Source organism: Nannobrachium achirus, assembly GCF_963921795.1.
Source record: "Nannobrachium achirus genome assembly, chromosome: 5".
In the NCBI taxonomy this organism is placed as follows: Eukaryota; Metazoa; Chordata; class Actinopteri; order Myctophiformes; family Myctophidae; genus Nannobrachium; species Nannobrachium achirus.
Genome location: NC_137814.1, coordinates 39,360,168 through 39,386,862, shown reverse-complemented (window position 1 = coordinate 39,386,862; position 26,695 = coordinate 39,360,168). Strand labels below are relative to the sequence as shown.

General features: G+C 41.7%; 1 protein-coding gene across 2 annotated transcripts; it reads right to left on the bottom strand.

Annotated features, from left to right (window-relative positions):
- Nucleotides 1-1,512: 1,512 nt before the first annotated feature.
- Nucleotides 1,513-26,570, bottom strand: LOC308285485 (dipeptidyl peptidase 9-like). 2 transcript variants are annotated; one of them, XM_080726253.1, is made up of 21 exons: nt 26,440-26,570; nt 24,281-24,370; nt 23,298-23,536; nt 22,126-22,238; nt 21,201-21,386; nt 20,574-20,742; nt 19,204-19,314; nt 18,784-18,912; nt 18,273-18,334; nt 18,069-18,169; nt 17,285-17,459; nt 16,394-16,553; nt 15,927-16,006; nt 15,602-15,754; nt 12,982-13,117; nt 11,075-11,220; nt 10,827-10,973; nt 10,397-10,549; nt 6,951-7,093; nt 5,049-5,160; nt 1,513-2,772 (listed from the first exon to the last, which is right to left on the bottom strand). In XM_080726253.1, the coding sequence occupies exons 2-21, from the start codon at nt 24,334-24,336 to the stop codon at nt 2,680-2,682; spliced, it is 2,664 nt and encodes an 887-aa protein (XP_080582379.1). In that variant the 5' UTR covers nt 24,337-24,370; nt 26,440-26,570; the 3' UTR covers nt 1,513-2,679. The 2 variants fall into 2 exon arrangements, with proteins under 2 accessions (XP_080582379.1, XP_080582380.1); XM_080726254.1 differs by having other exon boundaries at nt 24,294-24,370; nt 26,440-26,496.
- Nucleotides 26,571-26,695: the final 125 nt, after the last annotated feature.

Below are 26,695 nucleotides of genomic sequence, written 5' to 3'. Positions count from 1 at the left end.
TATAATGTATTGTAGATTCTCTAAGTCAAAGACAAAACATGCCTACACTTCCAGAATGCACTTCACTTGAATCATCCAATAGTGACTTATTACATTATAATGCGTTATAACAGTGATTATAATGCATTATCAATTATACAACTACGATAATTAATTACAAAAAATATACTATGATCAAGCAAGTGTGACTCGCGGAACGTCATGGCAACCCATATATGGAGATACCTGATGTCATCAATATTAAGCCCATATCTGGGAATTCTTGATAAAGAATTTAGTCATTTTGAGAGACTGCAACTAGCAGATAATAGAATTGGCCTTTGAAAGTGAGACGGACAAGGAAGACCATCCTGGGTGATTCCCCAACATCTTGGTGTTGGTACCAACCTCTCACACAGATGACCTAGATGAAATGTGTTCTCATTTGAACTCTGTGTTATCATGTTGTGATGATGGCGTAGTGAGGTTCTAACCTGTAGGTTAGATAGAACTTAACCAGTGGAGATGAAGGGATGCATTTAGTTAACCATCACAATGGTTCTCAACCTTTTCAGGCCGTGACTCCCAAAATAATCATATTTTAACTGGGGACCCCCCACCCTACAAGCACTAAGAGTTGAGGTAATACATTTTGTATAACACGGTTCTATTGTGAAAATAGCCCATCGGCAATTTTCTAAAATTCTGACTCCAACATTTGACACTTTGGCCGGTGTCACTTTAGAAATGTGCAGATACCCTCTCCTCTATACACTTAAACTCTATGTTGGTTTGTTTACTGTTAAGTGAGAAAACAATGTTGCACACTAAGTTAATCATCTGGGGACCCCCCCAATATATATATATATATATATATATATATATATATATATATATATATATATATATATATAAATTATATTCTCCTTTTCATAAACGTATATGTGCGCAATAATCCCACCACTGCAACATATAGCCTACCATGGCAATATATGATATATAATAGCTGCTGGTGGTGGTGGTGTTGGTGTAAAGCAGCACAATCTCTGCTGCATGGTAAGATCAAGGTTAGGCATCAATCACCTAGATAGCAGCACCCATGGTGACTGGGGGAGGCATCACTCATGGGTTACCATGGCAACTGCACAGGAGGACCAAGAGCCTATATAATGCTGCAGCACCTGAGAGGCTTTTACAAGCACTTACAAAGCCCTGGTGTTCTCACAGTGGTGGTGGGTGGGTGGGGTTCAATGTTGGATGATATCACTCTACTCTTCCTATCTTCCTTATCACTACAAAAACCTAAGACAGTCACAGTGGAATATCAATGTAGATAAACAAAGCATATTGAGAAGAACATTACCTCTGGCCAGTTAGTGACCTGGCATGTGTTGTGCATGCAGTAGACTATTATGTACAACACATGCAGAAGCCATGTTGTGCGTGTGGTCTAAGCATAAATTAAAATGGAAAAAGAAGTTGACTTCATCATACATTTATTTATCATGTACAAATTGTATTCCGGTGGTACAAAGCTGTTTTAAGACTCCAGTGCTCACCCTCCAGTTGTCTTTTTATTGCGGTAAAAAAGTAAATACCAGCATGATCAAGAGTCAAGAGGTACTTTGGCAAATATCATAATTCCTAAAGTATGTCTTAAGAAGGCAAGCAGAAATCTTGAGCGTTGTAAATGTGGAGGGGCAGAATAACGGCGCAAAAAGTGTCAATGAGTGGCGTCCATCGACACTCATAAAAAGAATAAAAATTCATAAAAATATTTATTTGAAACAATACACACTTAAAATTGTTGATGCGAGGAGAGCCTGGGCATACTGGCTTTCTTAACACAACCTCCAAGGTGGACACTCACAGCATGTACTGTATGGATATTGCATTTAATCATATTCACAAGGTGGACATTCTGTTCCACCCAGGGAGGGAGGTCCCAACCATAATATGAAGTAAACACAAAATGGCCGCCATGTAAATATGGTAAATTCTGTGCAATGCCAAATGTGTAGGCATGTTTCAGACAGAAAACTGAATGCACCTATACACACACACACACACACACACACACATACACACACACACACACTCGCACACATAATCAACCTTTGACTTATGTCTGCAAATTCATATTTGAGCACAGTCACTGCTCCTAGTGCTGGCTCAACGGAATAAAAGGCGGTGCTGCAGGAAAAAAAAAAGAAAAAAGAAAAAAACACACTCACACAAAAACATTTGGCAAAAACAATCATGATTCCAGAGATGAAGACGTGGGTGAAGCGATTAGTCTGTGAGGCACAGCACTGTGGACGTTTCTACATACACGCCAACTTGTCGGTCTGTTTGTTCATTTTTCCAAGGTGAGATTGCAATTTCTCTCTGGCCCTGGTAAACTGTAGCCACCGCAGTGGTCTGCACACAAGAGGAAGCGGCATGGCAGAGACAGAGAAAAAGCAAGAGGACTGTAACAACAGAGCAAGAGAGAGAGAGAGAGAAAAGGGAGAATAGTTTGATAGTGAGATGTCCCGTTGAGAGTTGAGTCGGGTGTGGCTACAGAACGTCTCTGATAGTCTCTCTGTGACACGGTGGTGTAGAGAACACAGGGTGGAGAGGGCTGGTGGAGGAAATGGGTGGGGGTCTGTCTGTCATAGGGGTAGGTGAATGACAGTGGGGTGATTCCCCCCCTCCCCCTCAAAGATATTGTTGTAAAAAGTGCAGCAGCATGATCTCGTAGTGCTCTCCAGACTCTGGGCAGCGGATACTGTGCCGCTCGTTGGGGTAGACCTAGAAAAGAAAGAATGAAATGGTGGTGTATAACAGTGGTTCTCAATCTGTGGGTCGGGACTGTTTTCTTTTTTTTTATTTAAATTTTTATCCCACAATTTTGTAACCCATTTTTTCACCCAGTGCTAATTGCCTATGTAATCCTGGGCTCTGCTCTCCCTCTGCCGCGCCTGGGGAGACAACGGACTGACCTCATGCTTCCTTCTATGCATGAGGAGTCCAAGTTGCTTCTTTTCACCTGACAGTGGAGATTTCCCTGGTTTGGACGTAGCGCGTGGAAGGAACACGCTATTCCAACCAGTTCCTTTCCCCTCCATCAGGCGCCCAACGCTGGCCACGGGGAGGCATTATTGAGACCAGGATTACTTGCATGTTTTAGTGAGGGTATCAACCCTAGGAGACACGGAGAGAACATGCAAACTCCACACAGAAAGGCCCTATCGCCAACCCCACCTAGGGTGTGGGCGCTGATGACGCGGAGGAGGAACACGCCGCCATTGCCCACAGCGTCCCCCGGCGGGAATCGAACCCAGGACCTTCTAGCTGTGAGGCGAAGCGCTAACCACTGCGCCACCGTGCCCCCCCACCATGCCCCCCCCCCCCCCCCCCCGGGACTGTTTTCTCACTCACTGTTTTCTCACTCAACAGTAAACAAACCAACATAAAGTTTAAGTGTATATATAGAGGGTATATGCACATTTCTAAAGTGACAATTTAAGGACTTTTTAATACCTCTAAAATAACCAAATTGTCAAATATTAGAGGAAGACATTGTGAAAATAGCAGATCTAACCCGATCTGCATAGATCTTGTGAGCATGTAGATCTTTTCACAATAGAACGTGTTATACAAAATGTAATGCCTCAACTCTTAAGGGCCATTTATAGTTACGTATGGTTGATTTTGTGTACGTTTGGGGGTGAGGCAGTACGTACGTTAATTGCGTCGACATGCATAGTTGCTCTCTCCGTTATTTATGTGCCGACCCGCTCTCCGCTCCAATTCTGCTCCTTTTTGGGCCGCGCACCACATGGAGGTGTTTTTTTTAGCCAAAATAGCCTATGTAGAACCACAGAACTTCTTGACCCGACGACCGGCGTGATGTTTGCTGTCGGCATATCGTGGTAAATGCAACTCCGCGAGGGACCGAGGTACAGATTGAGATTAACCACCCGGACTGAGTAATTATAACAAAACACACTGCACCCCTCTTGCTGTTGGAGGACAGGCGGTGTGAGTGTGTGTGCGCGCGCGTTTGTGTATGTTTTCTCATGCCAATAAAGCCGTTTCAGGCTGTGACTGTGAGGAGTCCAGTCTTCAGTGATTGCAATGAAGTTCCTTTTTTCACGTTCTTGCTAAATTATATTTCTTGTTGGGACACAGTTTCAGAACCGCTGTCATAAGTAATTTTCCTAACTACTGCCATGGTTGACAAAAGTTCACCACGGGTAGTTCAAGCGTACGTACGTCTTTATCGGTTTTGATCCGTCGGGTTGAGTGCTGTCCGTAAGGTTACGGACAGAGTCAATTATGTACGGAGCTACGGAGCAACCGGATTAAATGACTCTCCCCCTCCGTTTCTTGTGTATTCCTGCGGTCGTTATGTACTACTATGCATGGTACTTTAGTGCTCGTCAGGGAAAATATGATTATTTTGGGGGTCGCAGCCTGAAAGGTTGAGGACCACTGGTGTATAAAATGTGGATCTCTACAAACAAAAGAAACATAACCAACAGCTTATACTAAATATAATTCAGTACAGAATGCTAAATAGATATCACATTCATTCTAATCTATTATGTCTCGACAGTACAGTGTGTAACAACAGTAAGTGCAATAGCCTCCAACTCTGGTTCACTTTAATTGTACTTCAGCCTGCAACTATCAATTATCTTCTATTGTTTATTATTCCATTGTTTATTTTTTTATTCACTGAATAATCACAAAGTGTCAAATCCAAATAGATTTTCTATAATTGAGTGAAACTGTTGCTCTGATGAGCTACTTAAGCCCTAATAGCATATAGAAGCTAAGGTGTCACATGGTGAGCATATGCTCTACTTCGTTATTTTTGAAAAATAAAAATAAATTTATAATAATGCAGCTGTATATTTTACACTACTAAACTTATATTCAGACTTGCACAGACCAATGTCATGCAGAAATCAGTCAAAGCGAAATTAGAACTTTGTACCAAACAACAAAATTCTCCGGTCACCCTGATGTTAAATGAACAACGCTGACAGAGTGGCACATAGAGAGCAGGTGAGACCAACCTGTAGCTGGTAGGGCTTCCCAGCACGGATTATCTGTGACACTAAGAAGTTGGTGTGGAAGAAGTGCACGTTTTCATCTAGGAAGCCATGGAGGATCAGCAGACGGTTGGGCCTGAAACGAGGGATACACCCATAATAAAGTGATGTTATAATAACTACTGTACCGAGAATATATAATAATTACTAAGCTGTTCACGATAGTGAGAGACAGACAGAGAGAGAGAAATCTGGCAGCAAAGTTTGACTCCAAGATAATTGACACATAATATACACCACCACTTAATTTATTTATTTTTCTAATACTGCTGAAGTATCATGGTGTTAAATGCAAACACCTACATTTGATAAACCCATTACCCCTCTAGTGTTCTTTTCTTTCTCTGCAGAACACAAGAGCAGTTAACAGGTCATCAATATCCATTTGTGGCTCTGGCACAACTGGAGTCTGCAGCGGAGTGTGGATGCACTCATCATTATCATTATCTTCATAGATATTGCTACAGTTGTCATTCAAGGTGAAGACGGCCCTTTAGTTTGACAAATACTATAGCTGTAGGGAGCATGAGTCAGTTTTGATGTGCATAATGTAGTGTAACTTAAAGGTCTGATTTATAATTAATGTGCATCGTGTTCGTGTCTTGCACTGAAAATAGCTTATCTACAACCTCACAATGCGCTGCGTTGCAATGCGTTGTGAGCTTGTAGATCGGGTATGTTCGGTGCGAGACACTGAACATACCGCGAGCGCGAGTAGCCGAGTATAAATCAGGCTTGAGAGTCATGCTGCAGCATGCCACCTGCACAGCACCCAGAGCCTAGAATAATATCAGGCTTGTCACTCATCTCAAGTGTGAAAATAAAGAAGAATTCTATTATACTTGTGGAACTGAAGGACGGTTAGTTAGCCAAGACAACTCGGCATATTGACAGTTCTTCAAATAAGGAAACACAGGTATGAGAAATGCTACTCACATTTCAATTATAAGTAAAAATCTAACCACTTTTTACGTCTGTTATGATTAAGTCAATCTCCGGACTGCCCCAGTTCATCATCAATAAGGCCACAGGGTTCTAGAATTTCACTTCAAAGAGAAATCCAAGTGTTACACAGCTGTTCAGGACAAGCATCTATGGCCTTCGGTATAGCTTTAGTAATGTGCTCTTCAAGAGAAATGGGGAATATCCTGCATAATTATAATTCAGCTGAATGAGTCGCTGCGGATATGTTGTCATTAGACCTGAGCCAAAACATATATGGAACGTTTTCTAAATGTTAAAACATCGAAGTGTGAGAAGAAGAAACATCACCCCATGAAACCCCTACACTGCCCAGATTCTTGTTCAAGTACAGTAATTGTGTGTGTAATAGGGCATTCATGAATAGTGATTTTTAGTATTCGAATTATTCAACCTCAAAGTATTCGAATAGTCGAATATTCGACAGGACTGGCCAAACTGTTAAATATTAAGTAAGCAAGAGGCGGACATTGTGAAAATAGCCGATCTACATGCTATTTTCACAATATTTATCTGTGGAACCGAGTCACATTAAATGTAATACCTACAATTCCAAGTGCTTGTCAGGGTGGGGGTCCCCAGTTCAAATATGTTTATTTTGGGGGTCAGGGCCTAAAAAGGTTTGAGAACCCCTGGTATTAACAAATTCATCCACCAGGAGCATTGACAATTCATTCTTATGACTTCCTATCTAGTAGCCAAGTTTTATAAACTATATATTTTTTAAAGAGAAAACAATAAAATAATATAAGCGAATATTCGACATCGGTGAACAATGTCGAATAGTGACTTTGATATTCGAATATTCGAATATTTGGTGAATGCCCTAGTGTGTGTGTGTGTGTGTGTGTGTGTGTGTGTGTGTGTGTGTGTGTGTGTACTGACTCGCTGGGAAGCTTGTCCACGTGCAGTGCCACAGAGCCCTCTTCATATCCCTGCTGGTTGTTCTCAGGCACATCCATGTAGCGCTCTGTGTAGCCTGTATCATAGGCCATCCACACAGTCACTGGAGCTCCCGCAATGGCCACCTACGCACAGAGGTCAAATAGAATACAGTTAACCACATGGAACACTATTCTGGCCATGTCATAATAGGCGAAAATAGACATATAGTTTAAGTGGTTCAAAAACAAAACAAAGAAATTGTTGAGAAAAGGAAAATAATTATAATAGTAATTATCCACGGAGCAGTGCACTACATGACCTGGCTATAATGACATGTACATGTTTTCAGTTACTTGGTAAGGCGGAGGTCAAGAAATTCCACAGAAAGGGGAGTTAGAATCTCAAGAAGGGGATTGCCTGATTGAGTCAGCATTATAAGTAATTGTGCCCATTTAATCAGTATATATGTTAACATGAGTTTAATGGAATGTTGGATAAAGTAAGATAATGGCATAAAACCGTGGGATCTTTTAGCTATTGGCTCAAATATCGGCTTGATATAATTTGTTGCACAAGCCCTTAACAGTCATTAATTAATTTCAAGCTCTTTCTCCCACATCATGCCTTTTAATTCAAATAATTTCTTACATTTGATGGACTTTTGAAATATTATTTTAACATATTTTAATACAGTTAACAAAATGTATTTTATTTATGCATTTACATTTAAAACACACTTGCAGGCCTAATTATGTTACAAGTAACAGTGGGACATATAGACATGGGATGCATAGCAAGTGTTACCAAAGCACTAATCTTAACCCAACACAACAGTGGTCCCCGAGGTTGATTCTTAGTCAGGGTGGTGGACCCTATCAGTTGATAACCCCTGTTTTATATAGCACTTTTCAAAGCAAAGTTATAAAGTGCTTCACAAACCAGTAAGATTAGAAACTGATCAGCTAAGACATTTTTAAATGAAATGAAAGGTGATAGATGATACACGAAAATAAATAAAATGCTAAAGATTATAAAAAACTATTGACAATAGAAGTGATTTCTAAGAAGAAAATGTTTATAGTATAATAATATTTGTTCTAGTAACTAAGCCTACTTAATAGCTCCAGCTAAAATGTAAATTGTCCAGATAATTTCTGTGGGACTTCAGGACAAATTAAAATGTATTTAATCACCAAAGAATCTTCACGCTTTAGTTCAAAAGTGCTGATATTTTCTGGAAACTCGACATGCTACACACATCGGAGCTAAAACTAAAATCTGCATCCATCTGGAAAGGCAGCAAGACTAAAAGTGGGTAGTTGACAATAATTGACAAGACTGACACCATGTGGTTGTATGGGGCAACTACATTTGACATCTAGCTTGAAGGGCTGATGGCCATTAATACCATATAATGTAGCCCTACTTCTGCATACAGATACTGTACACACATGTGCAGACACGCGCACACACATGCACAGAGACATGTACCCACACATTCAATTGCACAAAGGAACTTGTTTGTCATGTTTCATTACTATGTTTAACTTAATTACTACTCGTTTAATATTTTAGGTGAGAAACCTTTAGGTGAGAACCTTGTATAAGCCCTATATGGATTTCCTTTCTCACCTTATTTGTGTATTTTAATACTATTACCTTTGTACCGCTTTTATTGAGTGAATAAATACAACTAAAACTAAAGATCAGTCACCCAGACATTCCCGCACATTTTAACCAATGAATTTCCAAAACCTTTCCAGAATATTTAACCCAATTTCCAGGCCTATATAACAACCATTCAGTGCAATAACGAGTCTCTTATTCCGAGTGAGTCTCTTATTCCTATGTGCAATGCCCAAAGACAGGCAGTGTAGCAAAAATAAAGCATAGAATGGTGATAGAAAGAGATTGTAGATCTGTTTTTGTCACATAAATTTAGGCTGCAATCACACCCGTTCAGCAACAAACTGCTTATGTTACCTATCTTGTGCGATGTTATACATGTTTTAGAAAATGAAAATGATTATTAACAAAATCAATAGCCAAAAACAATGCATAGCCAAATATTTTTCCAGGACCTTCCAGGACACTTGATCAATTCCAAACTTTTCCAGTACTGGAAAAAAACGAATCTAATTTCAAAATATTTCCAGGAATGTCATGACCGTGGGAACCAGCTGTCAACATGAATGACTTGTTTCTGGTAGGACAGAGTGACATGTCATGGAGATAACAGAGTGTGCTGATATTGGTCACTCGACCATTATTATTATTATTATTAGTAGTCGTAGTAGTAGTATTGCATCGTTCTCACGCAAGTCAGGAACGATGTAAATCGTAATCAATGCAAGTTGATTGACCTGGTTAATACCCATTGTATCTGTCACCAGAGTACTCACTGTAAATACCCATTACGGTACAGGCGTACTCAGGAACATGTACCACCGTTTATACAACAAGCAGACAACTTATAGATAGATCATTATCTCTTAGTTATCTTGCTGCTACTCATAGCTGTAACTACTACTTTGTTCTTTAGGCATATGCCTTGTGTTTTTCCTTTTATTCCCCACGATTTTGTAACCCATTTTTCACCCGGTGCCAATTGCCTAGGCTGTAATCCTGGGCGCTACCTTCCCTCTGCCAACCTGGGGAGAGCCCCGAACTGAGCTCATGCTTCCTTCAGTGCATGAGGAGTGAGCAAGCCGCTTCTTATCACCCGACATGGGGGAGCTTTCCCGGTTGGACGTAGCACGTGGAAGGAACACGTTATTCCAACCAGTTCCTTTCCCCTCCATCAGGCGCCCCGGCTGGCCAGGGGGAGGTATTATAGAGACCAGGATTACTGCAGGTATTTGTAAGGGTACCTACTGTACCCTAGGGGACACGGGGAGAACATGCAAACTCCACACAGAAAGGCCCTTTCGCCAACCCCACCTAGGGTGTGGGCGCTGATGACGTGGAGGAGAGAACACGCCCACAGCGTCCCCCAGCGGGAATCAAACTGCCTCTGGTATTTAAATTTCCCCTGCAGGATAAATACAGGTCTATCTAAGTAGAGAAGAGACCATCCGTTCAAATCAGATAATGTGTCAGTGCAACAAACAGGCTTGCAGAGTGTTCGACCAACAGCCTCCACTCTCTCATTTTAAATGTTTAAATATCCTTCGCTAATCTAAGAAGCAGTTTGTCAATGGAGTTTAAAATGCACGTGAATGTATACGTGCAATCTTATATTTACTGTGTAATCTGTGAGATATGATTAATCATCTCTTTTGTTTATATCTTCCTACTGCCAAATGTCCCATTTGGGACAATTTGTCCTATCTGAATGTGACTTCAACACACTGTACTCCCAGATTGATTTATCTGAGACAACAATGTCTTCACAAAGATCTTCAAGTCTCTGGATAGTAGGAAAGAAAGAAAGGAAAACTGCTCACCTTGAAGATGTTAGGTCTCTGGATGAGGCCCATGAGCGACAGGAAGCCGCCGTAGGACCACCCGTGGATGGCCACGCGACTCAGGTCCACAAAGTTGAACTTCTCTGCAACGTACTGCAGCCCTTCCACCTGGTCCTCAATCTCCACCTGGCCCTGGACCACCAAATACACAGCAGGACATGAAGCAGGACCCATGGATACACGTCAGCCATTAAGCCAAAAGACATGTGTAAATCAGAAATCCACTTTGTTACATACAATACCAAATCATTGACAAAGGTCATTGTGGTACTTTTGTAATTATAGCATGAATAATAGTGATGTCATTACAAATGTACCATGTATTCTGTTACGGTGTGGTTTAGTTAAACATCACTATTGTTATTGCCGTAATACTATTATAATATTGTTAGAAGTTGTTGTTCTTCACCATTTTGTTTTTCAGTGCCCCTTCAAACTCCAAGCCTCTCTGACAGGATCCCCTCCCATCGATGACCACCACAGCGTAGCCCAGCGCGGCCAGCGTGTTCAGACGCAGATACTTCATCCCCTTGAAGGAGTTATTCACCAGCTGGACCTGCACATACACACACACACACAAACAAACATTAAATCTAGCATCTGCAGCTCCATAAACAGTAATGATGCTACCAAAGAGGGGTTGGGTGGTAAGACTACCTGTGGGCCGCCATACACAAACAGGACAGTGGGGTGTTTCCTGCCAGGCAGCAGTTTGTGAGGCTTGTACACCATCCCATACAGCTGGAACCCCGACTTTCCTGGGAAGTCAAAGATCTCTGGCGGGTAGTAATCTCCTGGGCAGGCTGAAAGACACATGAATATTTGGTCCTGTAAAGAACACGGCACAATCCAGGGAACTAGGCGACTTCTACTGTGCAAAGAAATGTACACACCCGTGTACATCACCCTTGTAATACGTTCAATATTTTATACATCTTGGAAGTGGTAATTCAATGAGACTCAACATGTAACAGTGGACATTGACTGCATGATTAAATTGAGGTTTCAATCAAATCTGCCTTTTTCCTAACACATCTTTCTCTCATTCCTCTGCCATCACAATTAAAGAAGACACAGTCATGAACCACAAATGATGACATTATGGGTGATTATTATTGTACTTGACTGGCCGTGTTGCAGACTTAAAATAGCAGATCTGCAAGGGCTACAACTAAGTACAAATAACCATTTACAGTGTTCACAAACTGTTCAGAGTGTGAGCAGAATGAGCGGTCAACAGTCCCAGTCATCTCTGAACCACAGAGATGTGCAGCACATGGTGGAGAGGTATGTAATGTCGCTGATTGCAAACCGGACTGTCTGGAGGACGCCAGTCTGGATCTGACTGACCGTCCTTGATCTAATCAAAGCTCAAGCTCAACTTTCCCCTGCACTTATTGACTCAATTGATTGTTCCAGAAATAACCTCGCAGATAGGTGGACAACCTTCACATTTGTCCACACTCCTGAACCTTCCTCAACAGCGTAACTGTCTGCTTTTGTTGATGTAAGATTTTGCTGATGTATGATTGTATTGATATTGTGAAGATGATCAAATAAACTTGAACTAGGGGGGAAAAAAACTCCTCTTTGCTATAATTGACCACTTTTTTTTAGATGTGCAAGTCCAGTGTATATGAATGTATAACCTTCGCCACACTCTACTTGTCTGGTGGCATTTTCATAGATTTTCATCTTCTAACTCATAAAGCATCTTCGCTGGGAGGCAGGCAACTCTTTGATAACCTCTCGGTCTGCTCAACTTCCGCCATCTGATCAAGGATTTGTGTGTCAAAAACACTACCATTAGCGCATGTTGTTTATACAGGGTTCCCACTCATCTTTACCAATTAATTTCCAAAACTTTTCCAAAAAAATTCCAGAATATTTAATCCGATTTCCAGGACTATATAACAATAATTCATCTCAATAAAGAGTCACTTACTCCTATGCGCAATGCCTAAAGACATGTATGCCAGTGGTTCTCAACCTTTTCAGGCCGTGAGAGTAGAGGAATTTTGTATAACAGTTTTATTGTGAAAATAGCCGATATACATGCTCACAACGCCTCGCGTTGCGAGGCGTTGTGAGCATGTAGATCTGCTATTTTCACAATTTCTGCCTCTAATATTTGACAATTTGGCCAATGTTTAATTTGTCATTTCAGAGGTATTAACAAAATCAATAACCAAAGACAATGCATAGCTATATTCTCCATGACCTTCCAGGACCCTATTCCAAATTCCAAAACTTTTCCAGTACTGGAAAAATATTTTTCTAATTTCGAAATATTTCCAGGATTTTTTTTTTTTTTTTTTAAGATTTGTTTTTGGGCTTTTTATGCCTTTATTGATAGGACAGTAGACCGACAGGAAATGGGGAGAGAGATGGGGAATGACATGTGGCAAAGGTCGTCCGGATCGGGAATCGAACCGCCGACGCCAGCAGGCATCATAGCCTAGTATGTGGTATGCGCCTTGACCACCAGGCCAGCGGGCGCCCCCTTCCAGGAATTTCTTGACCGTGGGAACCCTGTATATAGACACATGTATTTGTTTCCTTACTTGGCGATTCCATCATGCTAGCGCAGAACTCAGGCACCAGGTGCAGCGGGTCATCATTGGGGCCAGTCAGCTTGTACAGATGGACACATGGACATGTGCTTACGTTACTGTAGTGGCTGATGAACATGTCAAAGTTCTGTGTGGAGTGAGAGAGGACAGAGAGACAAAAATAATGCAGCGATTAACCACCTCAACTCTATATACAGTGCATTGTTGACCGGCCCAGGGGTCTGTACTTGGTATTTGGTGTAGAATCTACACCAAACGCCTTCACTGAAAACAACCAATCTACCAACTCATTTATGCAACACGTTGTGAGCTTGTACAGTAGATTTGCCATTTTCACCTATTAGGACATGGATGCTAGCGTTCATGTGGTTAAAAGAAATGGCATGTGCATTACTTTAAAATGCAGTACATCAATTCATTTACTCAAGTGCTATTTTATTTTGGCAGAGGAAATGAGGACAATATGTGGCTGTTTAACATAGGGAGCCAGAAAATGAACAAAAAAAGCAACTGGAAATAAAAGAAAAGGATTAAGTCAAAGTACCTAGTACAGGTTCTGTACTAGGTCAGGTGTTTGTTTGTGGGTTAACTCTTTTGCACCTGTAAACTTGTGATGTGACAGGTGAAGTTGAATTTGAGCATTGGCTAGTGGTGACAGAAGTACTAGGACTACTGTACATTACACCACTAGCTTATGCCACACCACAGGATCCATACCTTATTTTTTAATAGTTTAATAGCATTAATAGTTTGATACTTATCCAATTGTCTGCAAGTAAAAACAAAGTGTAGTTACTGAATAGTCTGTCTTTTTCTCAGAATACACAGATGCATAAGAAGCGCTGTCTCCATTGGTTAGTTACCCTATTACATGGTTTCTTCGTTTACTGAATGTTTCGTATGAAATATATGAGGAACTAGTTTTGTCTATTATGAGATTCTTCTTGTACATTAAAAAAAAAAAAAAAAAAAAAAGTATGTATTTGTGAAAACAAAATTGTTTAATAAAGTTTTATTAAAAAATATATATATATATAATACACATGTACAGTATGCAGTGATAAACTCTTACCTATGGCAGAAACACCTTTCTATGGCTGACACAAACCCTAACAACTGGACCGGTGAATGACTAATTTGGTTCCTCGTCATCGTGCAGCCCTTGACATAACAGAGTGTAACAGTTTTGTCAACCCACCGCACATCCGTCTGCTCCCCCTGCCAAGGCCAGATGGGGACCCAGCATGACAGGGAGAGCTGAACACAGGGTCAATACTGGGTCTCTTGACGGGCCACGTGAGAGGCTCCTAACGCAAGCCGTCATGTCGGGGCTTTCAAATATCGAGTGATGCACAGTGGTGTTTTGATCATAGCAAGGGTACCATGGCGTGTGGCCAGTCATTTTTCACAAGCAGGCATGCATGGCACCATAACACTACGGCACGGTGCGCGTTAGAACTTAGAATTAAAATACTGTACAGCCAAAACAATTATAACGATTATAGCACTGCATAGTTCCAGGGTACTGTGGTCAGATCAGATCTCTCTGTACTGGTCAGAAAAGGGTGTTGAGGTGGTACTAATTAACTGCTAAAAGATATCGTACCGGTCTTAAGAGGTTTATCATACTGCCGTTTTACCTGTATTTTAAATGTACTTCAATCCAATCCAATATTATTACTTTTATTTTTTATATTACCATAGTTACTCTAATATATATGTTATTGTTGTGGAAGTACAGTCTCTGCGGAGCAAGTTCCACAATGATTTTGCTTCTTGGACCTGTGTAAGTAAGTGACAAATAAACCCATGTTTTATCATGATTCTTGAATGAGGTTTTCGGAAGATTCTGAGAGTCAAAAATGTGTAACAGTCACACACCTATGAGCTACATGGATTGTAATGTTGACGGGCAATCAGGCATGCAGACATGAATAATCAATATTACTCATCTAAGGGTACTAAGCTCATCAAATGTGAATAACTGAACGTTAACCCATTCAGAACGGGTACACATTTTGTGTATCATTATTTTATGCTTTAACTATTGAAAAATAGCAGATATACAAGCTCACAGCGCGGCACCGAGTGCCGCGCTGCGAGCTTTTTATTTTTGAAAAATCGTGAAAATTAGAATTTTGACCCGATTCTATAAGTGTCTTTTGAATCCTTCTACGATTTTTGGAAAAAACCCTATGTTTCTATGTCAGCAATCTGGCCAGCCATCGTCAAAGAAAAGGTCCTTTTCACTTAACTGGAGCTCAGTTAGTCTGTTCTTGAGAGACTACTGTGTCAGTGGTTCTCAAACCTTTTCATGTGAAGGACCCCCAAAATGATATTTATTTGGCCACGGACCCCCATTTCAAAATATCTAGTTCCAGGGACCACCCAGAAGCAAAATTTGAGTTACAAACGTTCGCTTTGAAAATACATATATTCGAAGATTTGCACACATTTTCACGACTTTTTCAAAAATAGCAGATCTACAAGCTCGCAGCGCGGCACCCTTGTATATCTGCTATTTTTCAGTGGTTAAAGCATTCAATCATTTCTAGGCCTAAATGGGTTAAAAGGGTTATGAGTGGGAAAGCAGGTGGCTGGCTGGCTGTACCTGACTAACAGAGCAGCTGTGAGAGAAGCCAGGCTTGGTGAGTCTGACCACTTCCCCAGGGGATTCATAGCTGACCACGTACAGATGGTGCTCCAGGGGAGTATCCTTGGTGGCTTGGAAATACACCAGCCTAGTCGCCTCGTTCACCCAGATCTGACAAAGGAGACAGAGAGGTGAGAGGTCATGAAGGTAATGATGAGCCAAGACTATATTACTTATATTACTTATCTTCACTTTCGGGTGGAAAAGGGTAACAAAAGAGATTCTGAGACGGGTGAAAGGAAAAAAATATAAACTATTCTTTGATGATGATACGGAATCTAACCTTTGATCCGTGCCTGGCCAGGACCTCCCAGTCCCCGCTGGTCAGCGCCATTTCCTCCTTGATTGCACATTTAAAGTCTCCTGAACAAGGCAGAAACCACAGAATGAGCATGCTACAAGACAAAGCCAATGTTGTTGCCATCAGGCAGAAACCCAATATTTACTGTGTTGTATAACAGACAGTGTTGTGCAAATGTTTTCAATCTTTTTGGAACACATTTACGAGCTCACAATGTGTCACAATGCAACTGGTTGTGAGCTTGAACTGTAGATCAGCAATTTTAGAATGTTGCCTATAATGACATGGCCAAAATAGGGACGCCAGGTTGAAAGTAGTTTAAGTCTGTCTGTAGGTTTTATAAGTATTTTTAACCAATGAAAATACATCCATCGGAACACAGATTCTTTTTTACATTTCCTCAAAAGTAATGGTTTTGAACAAACAAGGTTTCTGTCCGATTGTCTTACCCTCCTCGTGTTGGTAGTCCTCTGCCCAGTTGTAGCTGCCAGGTTGTAATAGAGACGTGACTTTATACAGGTGCGTGAAGTTTGTTTTCGACTCGTTCACCCAAATGAACGTTAACTCGTCTTCCGTCGTTTGAACGAATGGATAGAAAATATCATGAACCTGTGGGAGGGAAGGAGCGTAACAGTCAAAACATGACATCAAGTCATCAATTGCCAATAAGACCACGTGGATATAAAGACGATGTTTAAAACCTATTCAAACATTAAAAGAAATGTGTCGTAATGCATTATTGAATGCTTTAACCAGTGAAAAATAGCAGATATACGCGCTGCGAGCTTGTAGATCTGCTATTTTTGAAAAAGTCGTGAAAATGTGTGCAAACCTTTGAATATTATGTATTTTCAAAGCGAACGTTTGTAACTCAAATTTTGCTTCTGGGTGGTCCCTGGAACTAAATATTTTGAGATGGGGGTCCATGGCCATATAAATATCATTTTGGGGGTCCTTCACATGATAAAGTTTGAGAACCACTGACACAGTAGTCTCTCATGAACAGACCAACTGAGCTCCAGTTAAGTGAAAAGGACCTTTTCTTTGACGATGGCTGGCCAGGTTGCTGACATAGAAACATAGGGGTTTTCAAAAAATCTTAGAAGGATTCAAAAGACACTCATAGAATCGGGTCAAAATTCTAATTTTCACGATTTTTCAAAAATAGCAGATCCACAAGCTCGCAGCGCGGCACTCGGTGCCGCGCTGTGAGCTTGTATATCTGCTATTTTTCAATAGTTAAAGCATAAAATAATAATACACAATAATGTGTACCCGTTCTAAATGGGTCAAATGACTTTCACCACATTCCCTTTCCCCACTGAGCCCTGGCATCTCACATTGATCCAGACGTCTGTGGTCTCCTCATAGATGATGTATGGCTGTGTGCCAGGCAGTGCCTCCAGGTCCTCCTGCCTCTGGGCGGGGTCGTCCGTCACAGGTATGAACATGGCGGGGGGCAGCAGCACCAGCTGCAGTCTCCGCTGGCATCGGTCCAGTAGTACCGCCCAGCCACTACACACACACACACACAGAATGTTAAAATATTCTAAACTTTTCAGCATTCAGCGTTGTTATGGCTGTGGTAAGGTCCACTTTGCAAAACAGTAAGGCGCTGTTTACACCATGACGGTTTCTAATAAAATGTCAGATATGCCGTCTGTTTGGACGACAACAGTGTTTTCGGGGGTTGAATCCGCAACAAAGTGAAACCGCCTTCCGGAGTGGAAATCTTTGAAGACGCTCTGGCTCGCGCCTCCACATAAGCAGATAAGTTACAGGGAATCCGCGAAAAGTGTGATGTCATGGCTCATGTCGGCTCACGCTGCAAAGCCGGCAGCCTGCAAGCTGCGTTGGTGAGATACAGTATGTAAACAACTGCTGTGATAGTAAGAAGAACGGACATGCCTCGCACTAACTACTACATAGACGTCTGGCAGTGCGTCACCGCCACCTAGCCACATGGCATGCACACTACAGCGTTTCATGCAACGCCGTTTTCCCTACAGACTGTTGTTGACTAAACGTGGCCTGACAGTCCTGTTTAGAAATCTAAATTGCAAATTTGCAATCCTACTGAAAATCTTTAATAATTTTCAATACTTATGCTACAGTAGAACTCACTATTTGCCATCACTCGTCCATCCTGCCCTGGCGATGTATTCCGTTCCAGGAAACAGGGAGGGGAAGGGGACAACAAGCTCTTTATCTTGCGTGCTCAAAATCTGTAAACACACATACAGTACACACGTGTTGAATAATCATTTATAAGTGGTCTGGAAAAGGTCTGGAAAAGAAAGAGAGACAAGCAAGGCAAAATAATCTTACTCTTCCTTGAGGGTCTGTCTTGATTTCTGCCAATTTAAGGGTTGTCTGTGGATTTTTACTACCTGCAAAAGAGTTAACAACAAGACTGGGTCAAAGATCTTTGGCTGAGCATTATGTGCGGAAATGTGAGCAATTTCTTAGGATAGTCAAAGATAGTGTAATCTGAATTCCTAGATATACAGTATGTTCATCTCTAATTCTCTTTATAGTAGTAGTCCCAATAGTCTTAAATGTTGATTGAAAAATGTAGGTGCCAGTTCATCCGCCTTCTCTGACTTTTTTGTCTTGTGTTGCGAAAGTGTGATAAATGCCTGGTGCAAACCACAAAAGGTGTTTAAGTGCTTTTAATTTAAGAAGACATGGCAAGCAGATGGATTTTAATGTAGGTTAAATAATAAGAATAATAAAGAAAAAAGAGAAAGAATAATAAGGAAAAAAAGAATAGCGATTATTCTAAATGTCCAAGAGGAACAACTTTCTATAGGAGAGGTAGTTAACTTGTGCAACACACCAGTACGAGGATATCTATATGCATCTGCCTTGCGCTCCTCCAATGCCGGAGATGGAACATGAATAATCTCCACCCCCGTCTCATCAACCTCTTCATACAATAGATACATCGTCTTCCCTCCATCTGGGTCTGACAAAAGAAAAAAACAGAATTGATTGAAATGACCATAATCTATATTTAATATCCATCTATATCTAGTCTGTGGTTGCTTCACAAATATGGGTTTATCTATTTTGACTCATTGAACCCATAAGCTTCCAATATCTTGACAAAGGTTTAAAATCTAAATCTCTATATTTTTATAAGGCATCATGATCAGCAAACATCTTACCCATGATGTGGTCCACCAACATGTGTCAAGACCAACACTACAGGCATTACAGTATGTCCTTTTTCATTTATCTATTCATATGTGCTGACCTTCTACTGCAGACGGGCTCCACCAGTAGCCAGTGAATCGGTCAAACTCCTCCTGGATGACAAACGTAGCTACACCTGCAGATTTCGGGTCCTCCTTCACACTGTCCAGACCTGGGTGAGTAACGTTAGGCAAAGCAGAGATAAACACAGGGTGAGGAGAAAAAAAGTGTTTTATTACATCCATGTTAAGTCACTGGTATGGTCCTATAACAATGGTTCTCAAAGTGGGGTCCATTTGGAACTCATTAATGGAGGAGTAAGAGCTGCTCACTCGTGTCGTCCTCGTCCCGGACGACAAAGCGGACACGGACGGAGATGATGTGTGAGCGGCAGGAGCTGATGTGTGAGCGCTGATGTGTGAGCGGGAGCTGGCGAGTGAGCGGGAGCTGGCGAGTGAGCGGGAGCTGGCGAGTGAGGATGGGCTGTGAGGAAGACGAGCGGATGGGAAGACGGACGGGAAGACATTCTCACCCCCACTGCGTCTCACGCAGTTACTGAGGTTAGGGTTTGGGTTAGGGTTAGGTATAGCCCAGGTCCCTGGGGGACCCCCAGATGTAAAAAATGACCAAATGTGCTAAACTGACCAAATGACCACCCCAACGGGGCTGCTCACGGGGAATTCCCGGGGACCACCCACTCCTGGTGCTCCACAACGGATGCAAAAGTGGTGGCCCCAGTGGAGGACCCCCTACACTGCAGCTCACATAAAATGCCGTAACTCCGGCTAGGAGTGACCGGGACAGCCGGGGCCGGTACCTATTCGTCCGCCTTGCCGGCGCGGAGACCCCACCCCTCATTTCTCACATGGCCCTCTTCTAGCGCCACCATGAGGCCGATTCTTGCAAAACACATTTTTGGACACTGCTCCTACAATTTTTGCCCTAAAATCACGCAAATCGGTACACAGTATGTCTACACTCATCCCATCAACATGAATCTCTCCCATATAGCGCCACCTCCAGGCCGATTTTTAAAAACACATTTTTGGACACTGCTCCTACAGATTTTGCCCTAAAATCACGAAAATCGCTCTGTCGGTAGGGCAGCATGGCTATGATCACTACGGCCGGGGTTCGCTTCCCATCCAGGGAGCTAAATATTCGAGTCAACATGTGTCGGCGCATGCGCACAACACTCGTCCACCGTCTGTCGCCTCGTCCGGACGGGGACGAGGAGAAAGAGCGGCTGCCTCTCTAATGTAGTTCCAAATGGACCCTTGCATCTGTAACTCTGGGGTCCTTGAGATTAAAGAACTTCCATTACATCTCGATACAACAGCATCAACCCAACAATTATGTGGAATCCTTCACCACTTCATCACGGTATATCACCGGCGCTGGAGAATAAAACTACACAGGGAGTCTTCAGACCTTTGTGGCAGAAGGTGAGCCTCCTCTCCTCGCCAGTCTTTATGTTGGACATCCAGAGGTCATTATTGTTGATGAAGGCTATGAAATCAGGGTCCCCAGGGGAAATCTTGGGGTCCATGCGGGTTCCTGAGCACTGCGTTTTCACCTCCACAGGCTTCACGGGTGTAGTCTGTTAAAACACAAACACACACACACACACACACACACACACACACACACACACACACACACACACACACACACACACACACACACACACACACACACACACACACACACACACACACACACACACACACACACACACACACACACACACACACACACACACACACACACACAAATTGCCAAAGATATATTTATTTCATTCAATAATAATGATCAATTCCTGTCAAAAACGTCTCAAATACAATGAGTAAGGGGGTAATTTAAGTAGACAAAACTGTTAACAAATGAGCTGCTTGGACTAAATCCCTAGGCAAGCATGGTTGACTGCTATACTTTGTTGCATGATGTGCTGCAGTTGCGAGCTTGTAGATGTTCTATTATCAGTGTGCAGCACCACCATATGACGGAGCATAGGCACAACAACTGCTGTTGTGCCAATGAATGAGAAGTGTTACTCACGATGTAGCCGTTGGGGTTGGGGCCTCCTGGTCCGTCCTGACAGTAGAAGAGGCTGTTGCTAGCCTGAAACAGGAATAGGCCCGTCTGGCTGTGGTAGTCGTATGAGGTGATCCCAAATGCTCCAAGACGCTTCCGCTCCCTCAACAGCTCCTCTTCTCGGGAGTAGGCTCCCTGAAGTGGCGTTGCCTGACAAGCACCAGGTGATGTTTTATTAAGTCAGAGCAGGATTGATTGAGAATTCAAATTTGATCAAGCAAATATTTATTTGTTGCAGAGCAATAAAAATCATTAATGCCATTGCCATACGTTCATGACCCTTAATAGGTCACAGGGAAAGTATATAATTGTGTTTTAGAATTCTAATTAAAAATGTGGTCTTCAGTGCCAGCTAACAATACTACGGCTTCACTTTGGGTAGCTCGTCACTTCAATTCTCAGATATTTAAACTGGCTTCCTGTCCGTTACAAATAATATACTTAAAAATACTACTGTTCATAAATCCAGAGCTCTCAGATCATCTGGGAAAGATCTGTTTTCTGTCCCCTTAATCAAAACTAAACAAGGAGAAGCAGCACTCAGTTTTTATGTAACAAACTTCTGCTGCAAATCTCAATTCTTCTCTTTATCTTGTGCTGCATTGTAATCTTATTCTCAAATGTTTTGTCTTATTATTCTTTTCTCTTAATGACAATTTAAATTGAATTCAAATGTCCTTGTAAATGTCTATCTTGTACACTGTCTTAATGACTTTAATGTTGAAATCTGCTGTACAAATAAACTTGCCTTGAAATGTCAATGAGACAGCAAAATACATACTGTATACTGCATGAGAGCAAAGGTTCCAGAGGCCTTGCAGTGGCCCATAGGCGTCAAACTTTAGTTTAGCAACAGCTTAAAAAGCACAGAACGCCAACGGATGTTCACCTGGAAGTGGTCCAGCATCTGTTTCCATGACAACACTAGCAGAGCCTCTTTACGAATCTTCTTAGGTATTTCAGAGAAGAGCAATGAGTTCTCTCTGCTTCCATAAGGCATTCCTGGGCATGTTTAGGAAAGAAAAAAGAGGAGAATGTCAGCCTGGTACTGTAGGTAGGAGGGGCTTATTGTCGGTATCAACCGAGAACGCGGGAGTCTATCCCTGTTTCACTGCGCTAGACCCCTGGGATATGGATTGCTGAGGTAGAGCGCAACACCTACCACCAGCTCCCAGTACTTAACACATATGTTCAGAGATTATCCATTCTACATTCTGATCAACTACTCCAAGGCTTTTGCTAGCTAAGAGAGGAGGGATTTTTAACATTTTGTCATTCATTTTCCCTGAGCAACAAATATGACTTAAATGAAGTAGGTGGAGGAATGAGGGATGCACAATATTGACTCAAGACAAACTTATTCTCAAAAATACAAGTAGGAGGTGAAAGACGATATGTTAATGATTCAACTTCTCAGTGGGAATATAATTCAAGATAGTCTCTCAAGTGTAACTTCTAGAGATGTTACCGATCAATCGGCAATGGATCGGATCGGGCCGATCAAAGCGTGATCGGCGATAATCGGTGGTTTAGATCAAAAGGTAAATTCACCGATCCGATCCGATCGGTGCATCCGATCAACCAGACGTTCAGTATGCCCACTTGAGGCCATTTTGGGGTATTGATTTCCACAGTGCTGAAGGAATAATTAGTTACTGCTATGATAATAAATACATAGTAATGCTGGTAAATAACTATAAGGCAAATATATAAATTAATTCATGAGTGAATTAATTAATTAAAGTTAAAACATTAACATTTAGAAAATATAAATAATATATAAATAATAACTTGATCGGATCGGTGATTGATCGGTATCGGGTGATCAAACTTTTGTGATCGGTGCTCGGTGATCGGTTCCAAAAAACCTGATCGGACCATCCCTAGTAACTTCATTAACAGTCTGGGTATTTTGCACAGCAAGAGAAAACGTCACTGGCTGCAAGAAACAACCCTGTGTTTAAAACCTGACAAGATTGTGTATATAATACTGTATATAATCAATGAACTCCCTAGTATAAAGCCCTTTGTGTCAGAAGAACAGTTTATTGTGTGACTCACCGAGATAATACAAGCGATGGGAGTGGGTCCCCTGCTTTTGAATCTTCTTCACAAACTGGAAGTCGTGCGGCGCCTTGTTGGCGATCATGCCCGAGTACTTCCTGCTAGAGTGGATGATGTCGCGGATGCCGTCCCACGAGTGTTTCTCCACATAGAACTGGGAGGGCACGTCCTCCATCTCCACCACCTCTGTGCTGTCCGAAAGGCCGTCCACAGCCGTCATGCTTACCGCCACACAGCTGGAAGGAGAGGAGAAGAGTTCCTTTAACCCATTTAGAACGGGAACACATTATTGCGTATCATTATTTTATGCTTTGACTATTGAAAAATAGCAGATATACAAGCTCACAGCGTGGCACCGAGTGCCGCGCTGCGAGCTTGTAGATCTGCTATTTTTGAAAAATCGTGAAAATTTGAATTTTGACCCGATTCTATAAGTGTCTTTTGAATCCTTCTGTTTTTTTGAAAAACCTATGTTTCTACGTCAGCAATCTGGCTAGCCATCGTCAAAGAAAAGGTCCTTTTCACTTAACTGGAGCTCAGTTAGTCGGTTCTTGAGAGACTACTATGTCAGTGGTTCTCAAACTTTTTCATGTGAAGGACCCACAAAATGATATTTATTTGGCCACGGACCCCCATCTCAAAATATTTAGTTCCAGGGACCCCCCAGAAGCAAAAAGTTACAAACGTTCGCTTTAAAAATTCATATGTTCAAAGATTTGCAAACATTTTCACAACTTTCCAAAAATAGCAGATCTACAAGCTCACAGCGCGGCACCGAGTGCCGCGCTGAGAGCTTGTATATCTGCTATTTTTCAATAGCTAAAGCATTAAATAATTCTAGGCCTAAATGCAGCATGTGCATAGCGTATACATGGCGACTCATTTCAAATATAGACAGCGTATAATAAGCTACAAGTGCATGACCATACTAAGGTGCAAGAGCATCAAAAGGTGTTTGACAATACTGTTTCATACTCTACCTTTTCCAAATACCTTCTGTATTATCACTGAGCTTGACCTTCTTGACTCTATGCATTCACTGGTCACCGCGCCTCACCAGCTTCTGCAACCTACAAAAAATGAATAAATTAAGTCAAATTAAAAAATAAATCATGGATCAAAACTGTAGAGATCTACTGTACAACAAGTCAGAGTTCCCTAAAATTCTTCTGGGTCTATAAGCAGTCACAACTGAGGAGGTTGGCAGCGCTCATTTCAATAACGAAGCGTCCTGCTGCCTCCTGTCATCTAGAAACAGGTTGTATGCAGGTCAGGACCATTGAGTAATTTCCAACAAGCGCTTCCTTACTCCAAAATGTAACAATATTATCACCTGCACAAAATCTATTGACATAATGTAACTCATAACATGTCTAAGGTGTATTTTTATGAAAATAAAAACAAAACATAATAAAATAAAGTCTTTGCAGATAGAAAGAGGTTCAAGTTCAAGCTTTCCATACAGCTGCAAATTTGGTGATTTTAATGTTGTTTAAAACAATCAGATGGGACTTTTCTGTTTGGATGTATATCGTCTGTAAATGTTTGAGTTTGCAACTCTAGATTCAAAATATAAAAAAAATGTTCAACCTGAGTAGTGCAAAGTTCTTCAGTGAAGTCAATCGACATACCAAAACATGACTATAGCCCCATTTCCACTGTAGGGCCGAACCAGAACTTTCCAGAACCAAAAACTTTCAAGAACCTGTGAAGTTCCAGGACAAAGTTCTGCTTAGGTTTCCATATAACCAGAACTAACTGGGAAGGTCCCTAAAAAGAGCAGCAGTCACCTGGCCGCGCCCATAGGTTCCCAGAACTCAAGTTTAGTTCTACCTCAGGAGCAGGACCGAAAAAAGGTTCCAGGAACCTCGTCTGAAACCGGGCCGTGTGCAATGGAAACAAAAAGAGGTACAGGTCCACCTTGCAGTGGAAAGGGGGCCATGTGGACAAGTTACAGTAACCTACTTACCACAAGTTCATAAGATAGAAGTGAAAGCAGAACAAACCTATGCAGACTACACCCAACAGAAGCAGTGCTTCAATATAAGCCAACTTGATCATGGGATTGTTGCTGTAGGCTACCTTTTCACCATAGCCTCTTTATATGTTGTTGAGTATAGTAAACATTAATTATCAGCCTGTCTGGTGTGGTGGTGCAGTAGACCACCACAAACTTTGAGCTTGTGTACGTAAATAAACACTCATTGTGACACTACAGAGGAAAAGGATTTAATCATTTTAATAATCAGCATCAGACAAAGAGGCTGTGCAAAGAAAGCCATATATTATCAAGCACCAGTCCACTAAGGTTAAGTGTGAACTTATGGTGGTGAATATCTACCCCAGATCGTCATCTAAACAGGAAGTATCACTGTCCTATTGACTCTCGGTGGTTCTCAAAGAAGTGGATTCCAGGGATTCCTTTATGGGGGTCTAAATTGACCCATACAAGTCTGTAAATGGAACGAAATGGACCCTAATGGGCCCATTTGGTTCCATCTGTCAAGAGTTAAAGGGAACCCTTGAAATGTAGAAGTTTGAGAAACACTGGACTGACTATCTTAAGCTTTCCTAGGAATGTAACTGGAACGTCTCCTATTTCATGTTTCCATTTAATTTCATGACATTTGTTTTTAGGTCTGCGTTGACATCTTATCTACATAAAAAGATGCTCGAATATGACCCGTCCCGTCCGTTTAGTGCACATTTATGGCAGAACTAAACGGACTTTTCCAACCTTATGAAACAAAACAGCAATGTGGGTGGGGAGCAAGTGGCATCTATGTGTGGTAAATGGTTAATGTTAAGTCAGCTAGCTCACAACAAATCTTTGTTCTCCCATTGCACCTTTAGCCTGTCACAAAAACACCGGCACAGTACATTTACAACGTTTCTCTTTGAATTCAAAGCATACTGATAACACTAAGCACTTTCAAAGTAAATGTGTGAGACGTTACGTTTACAAATAAATGTTCCCTATGAGACGTTGTGACATGACAGCTTTCATCTGTCATTTCGTTGCTTTCACGCTAGCGTTAGCCTAGCAGGCGGCTAACACTTGGTAGTTTCCTTAAAAAACCTGACACTTCAGTCAGCGTCCCTGGGAGGAAAAAAAAGCTGAAGCGGGGAAAATACTTACCAAACTGGCCACTGTTTCTTTTAACAACAGCCCTACGTTTACTAGCTTGGTATTAATACAATTATGCAAGCGTTAAAGGTTGTGTCCATGGCCCACAGTGGCCAGATAAATGTAGCTTGCTTTCAGACAGCGGAGGAACTGGGAGGAACCTTAACCCGGTGGATGATGATGCATCGGCACTTTTTTAGGGCCGCACTGCCGTTCCGACCAGGCGTTGGCAAGAGTCAAAGCTGCGCACAACTTGATCGCAGACAAA

Coding starts and splice junctions, on each gene's coding strand:
- LOC308285485 (XM_080726253.1), bottom strand. CDS start 24,336: ATGCATAGAGTCAAGAAGGTCAAGCTCAGTGATAATACAGAAGGTATT. Junction 19,315..20,573: donor GCTCACCTTCTGCCACAAAG/GTCTGAAGACTC, acceptor TTACTCACCCAG/GTCTGGACAGTGTGAAGGAG. Junction 16,554..17,284: donor CCACAGACGTCTGGATCAAT/GTGAGATGCCAG, acceptor TCCCTCCCACAG/GTTCATGATATTTTCTATCC.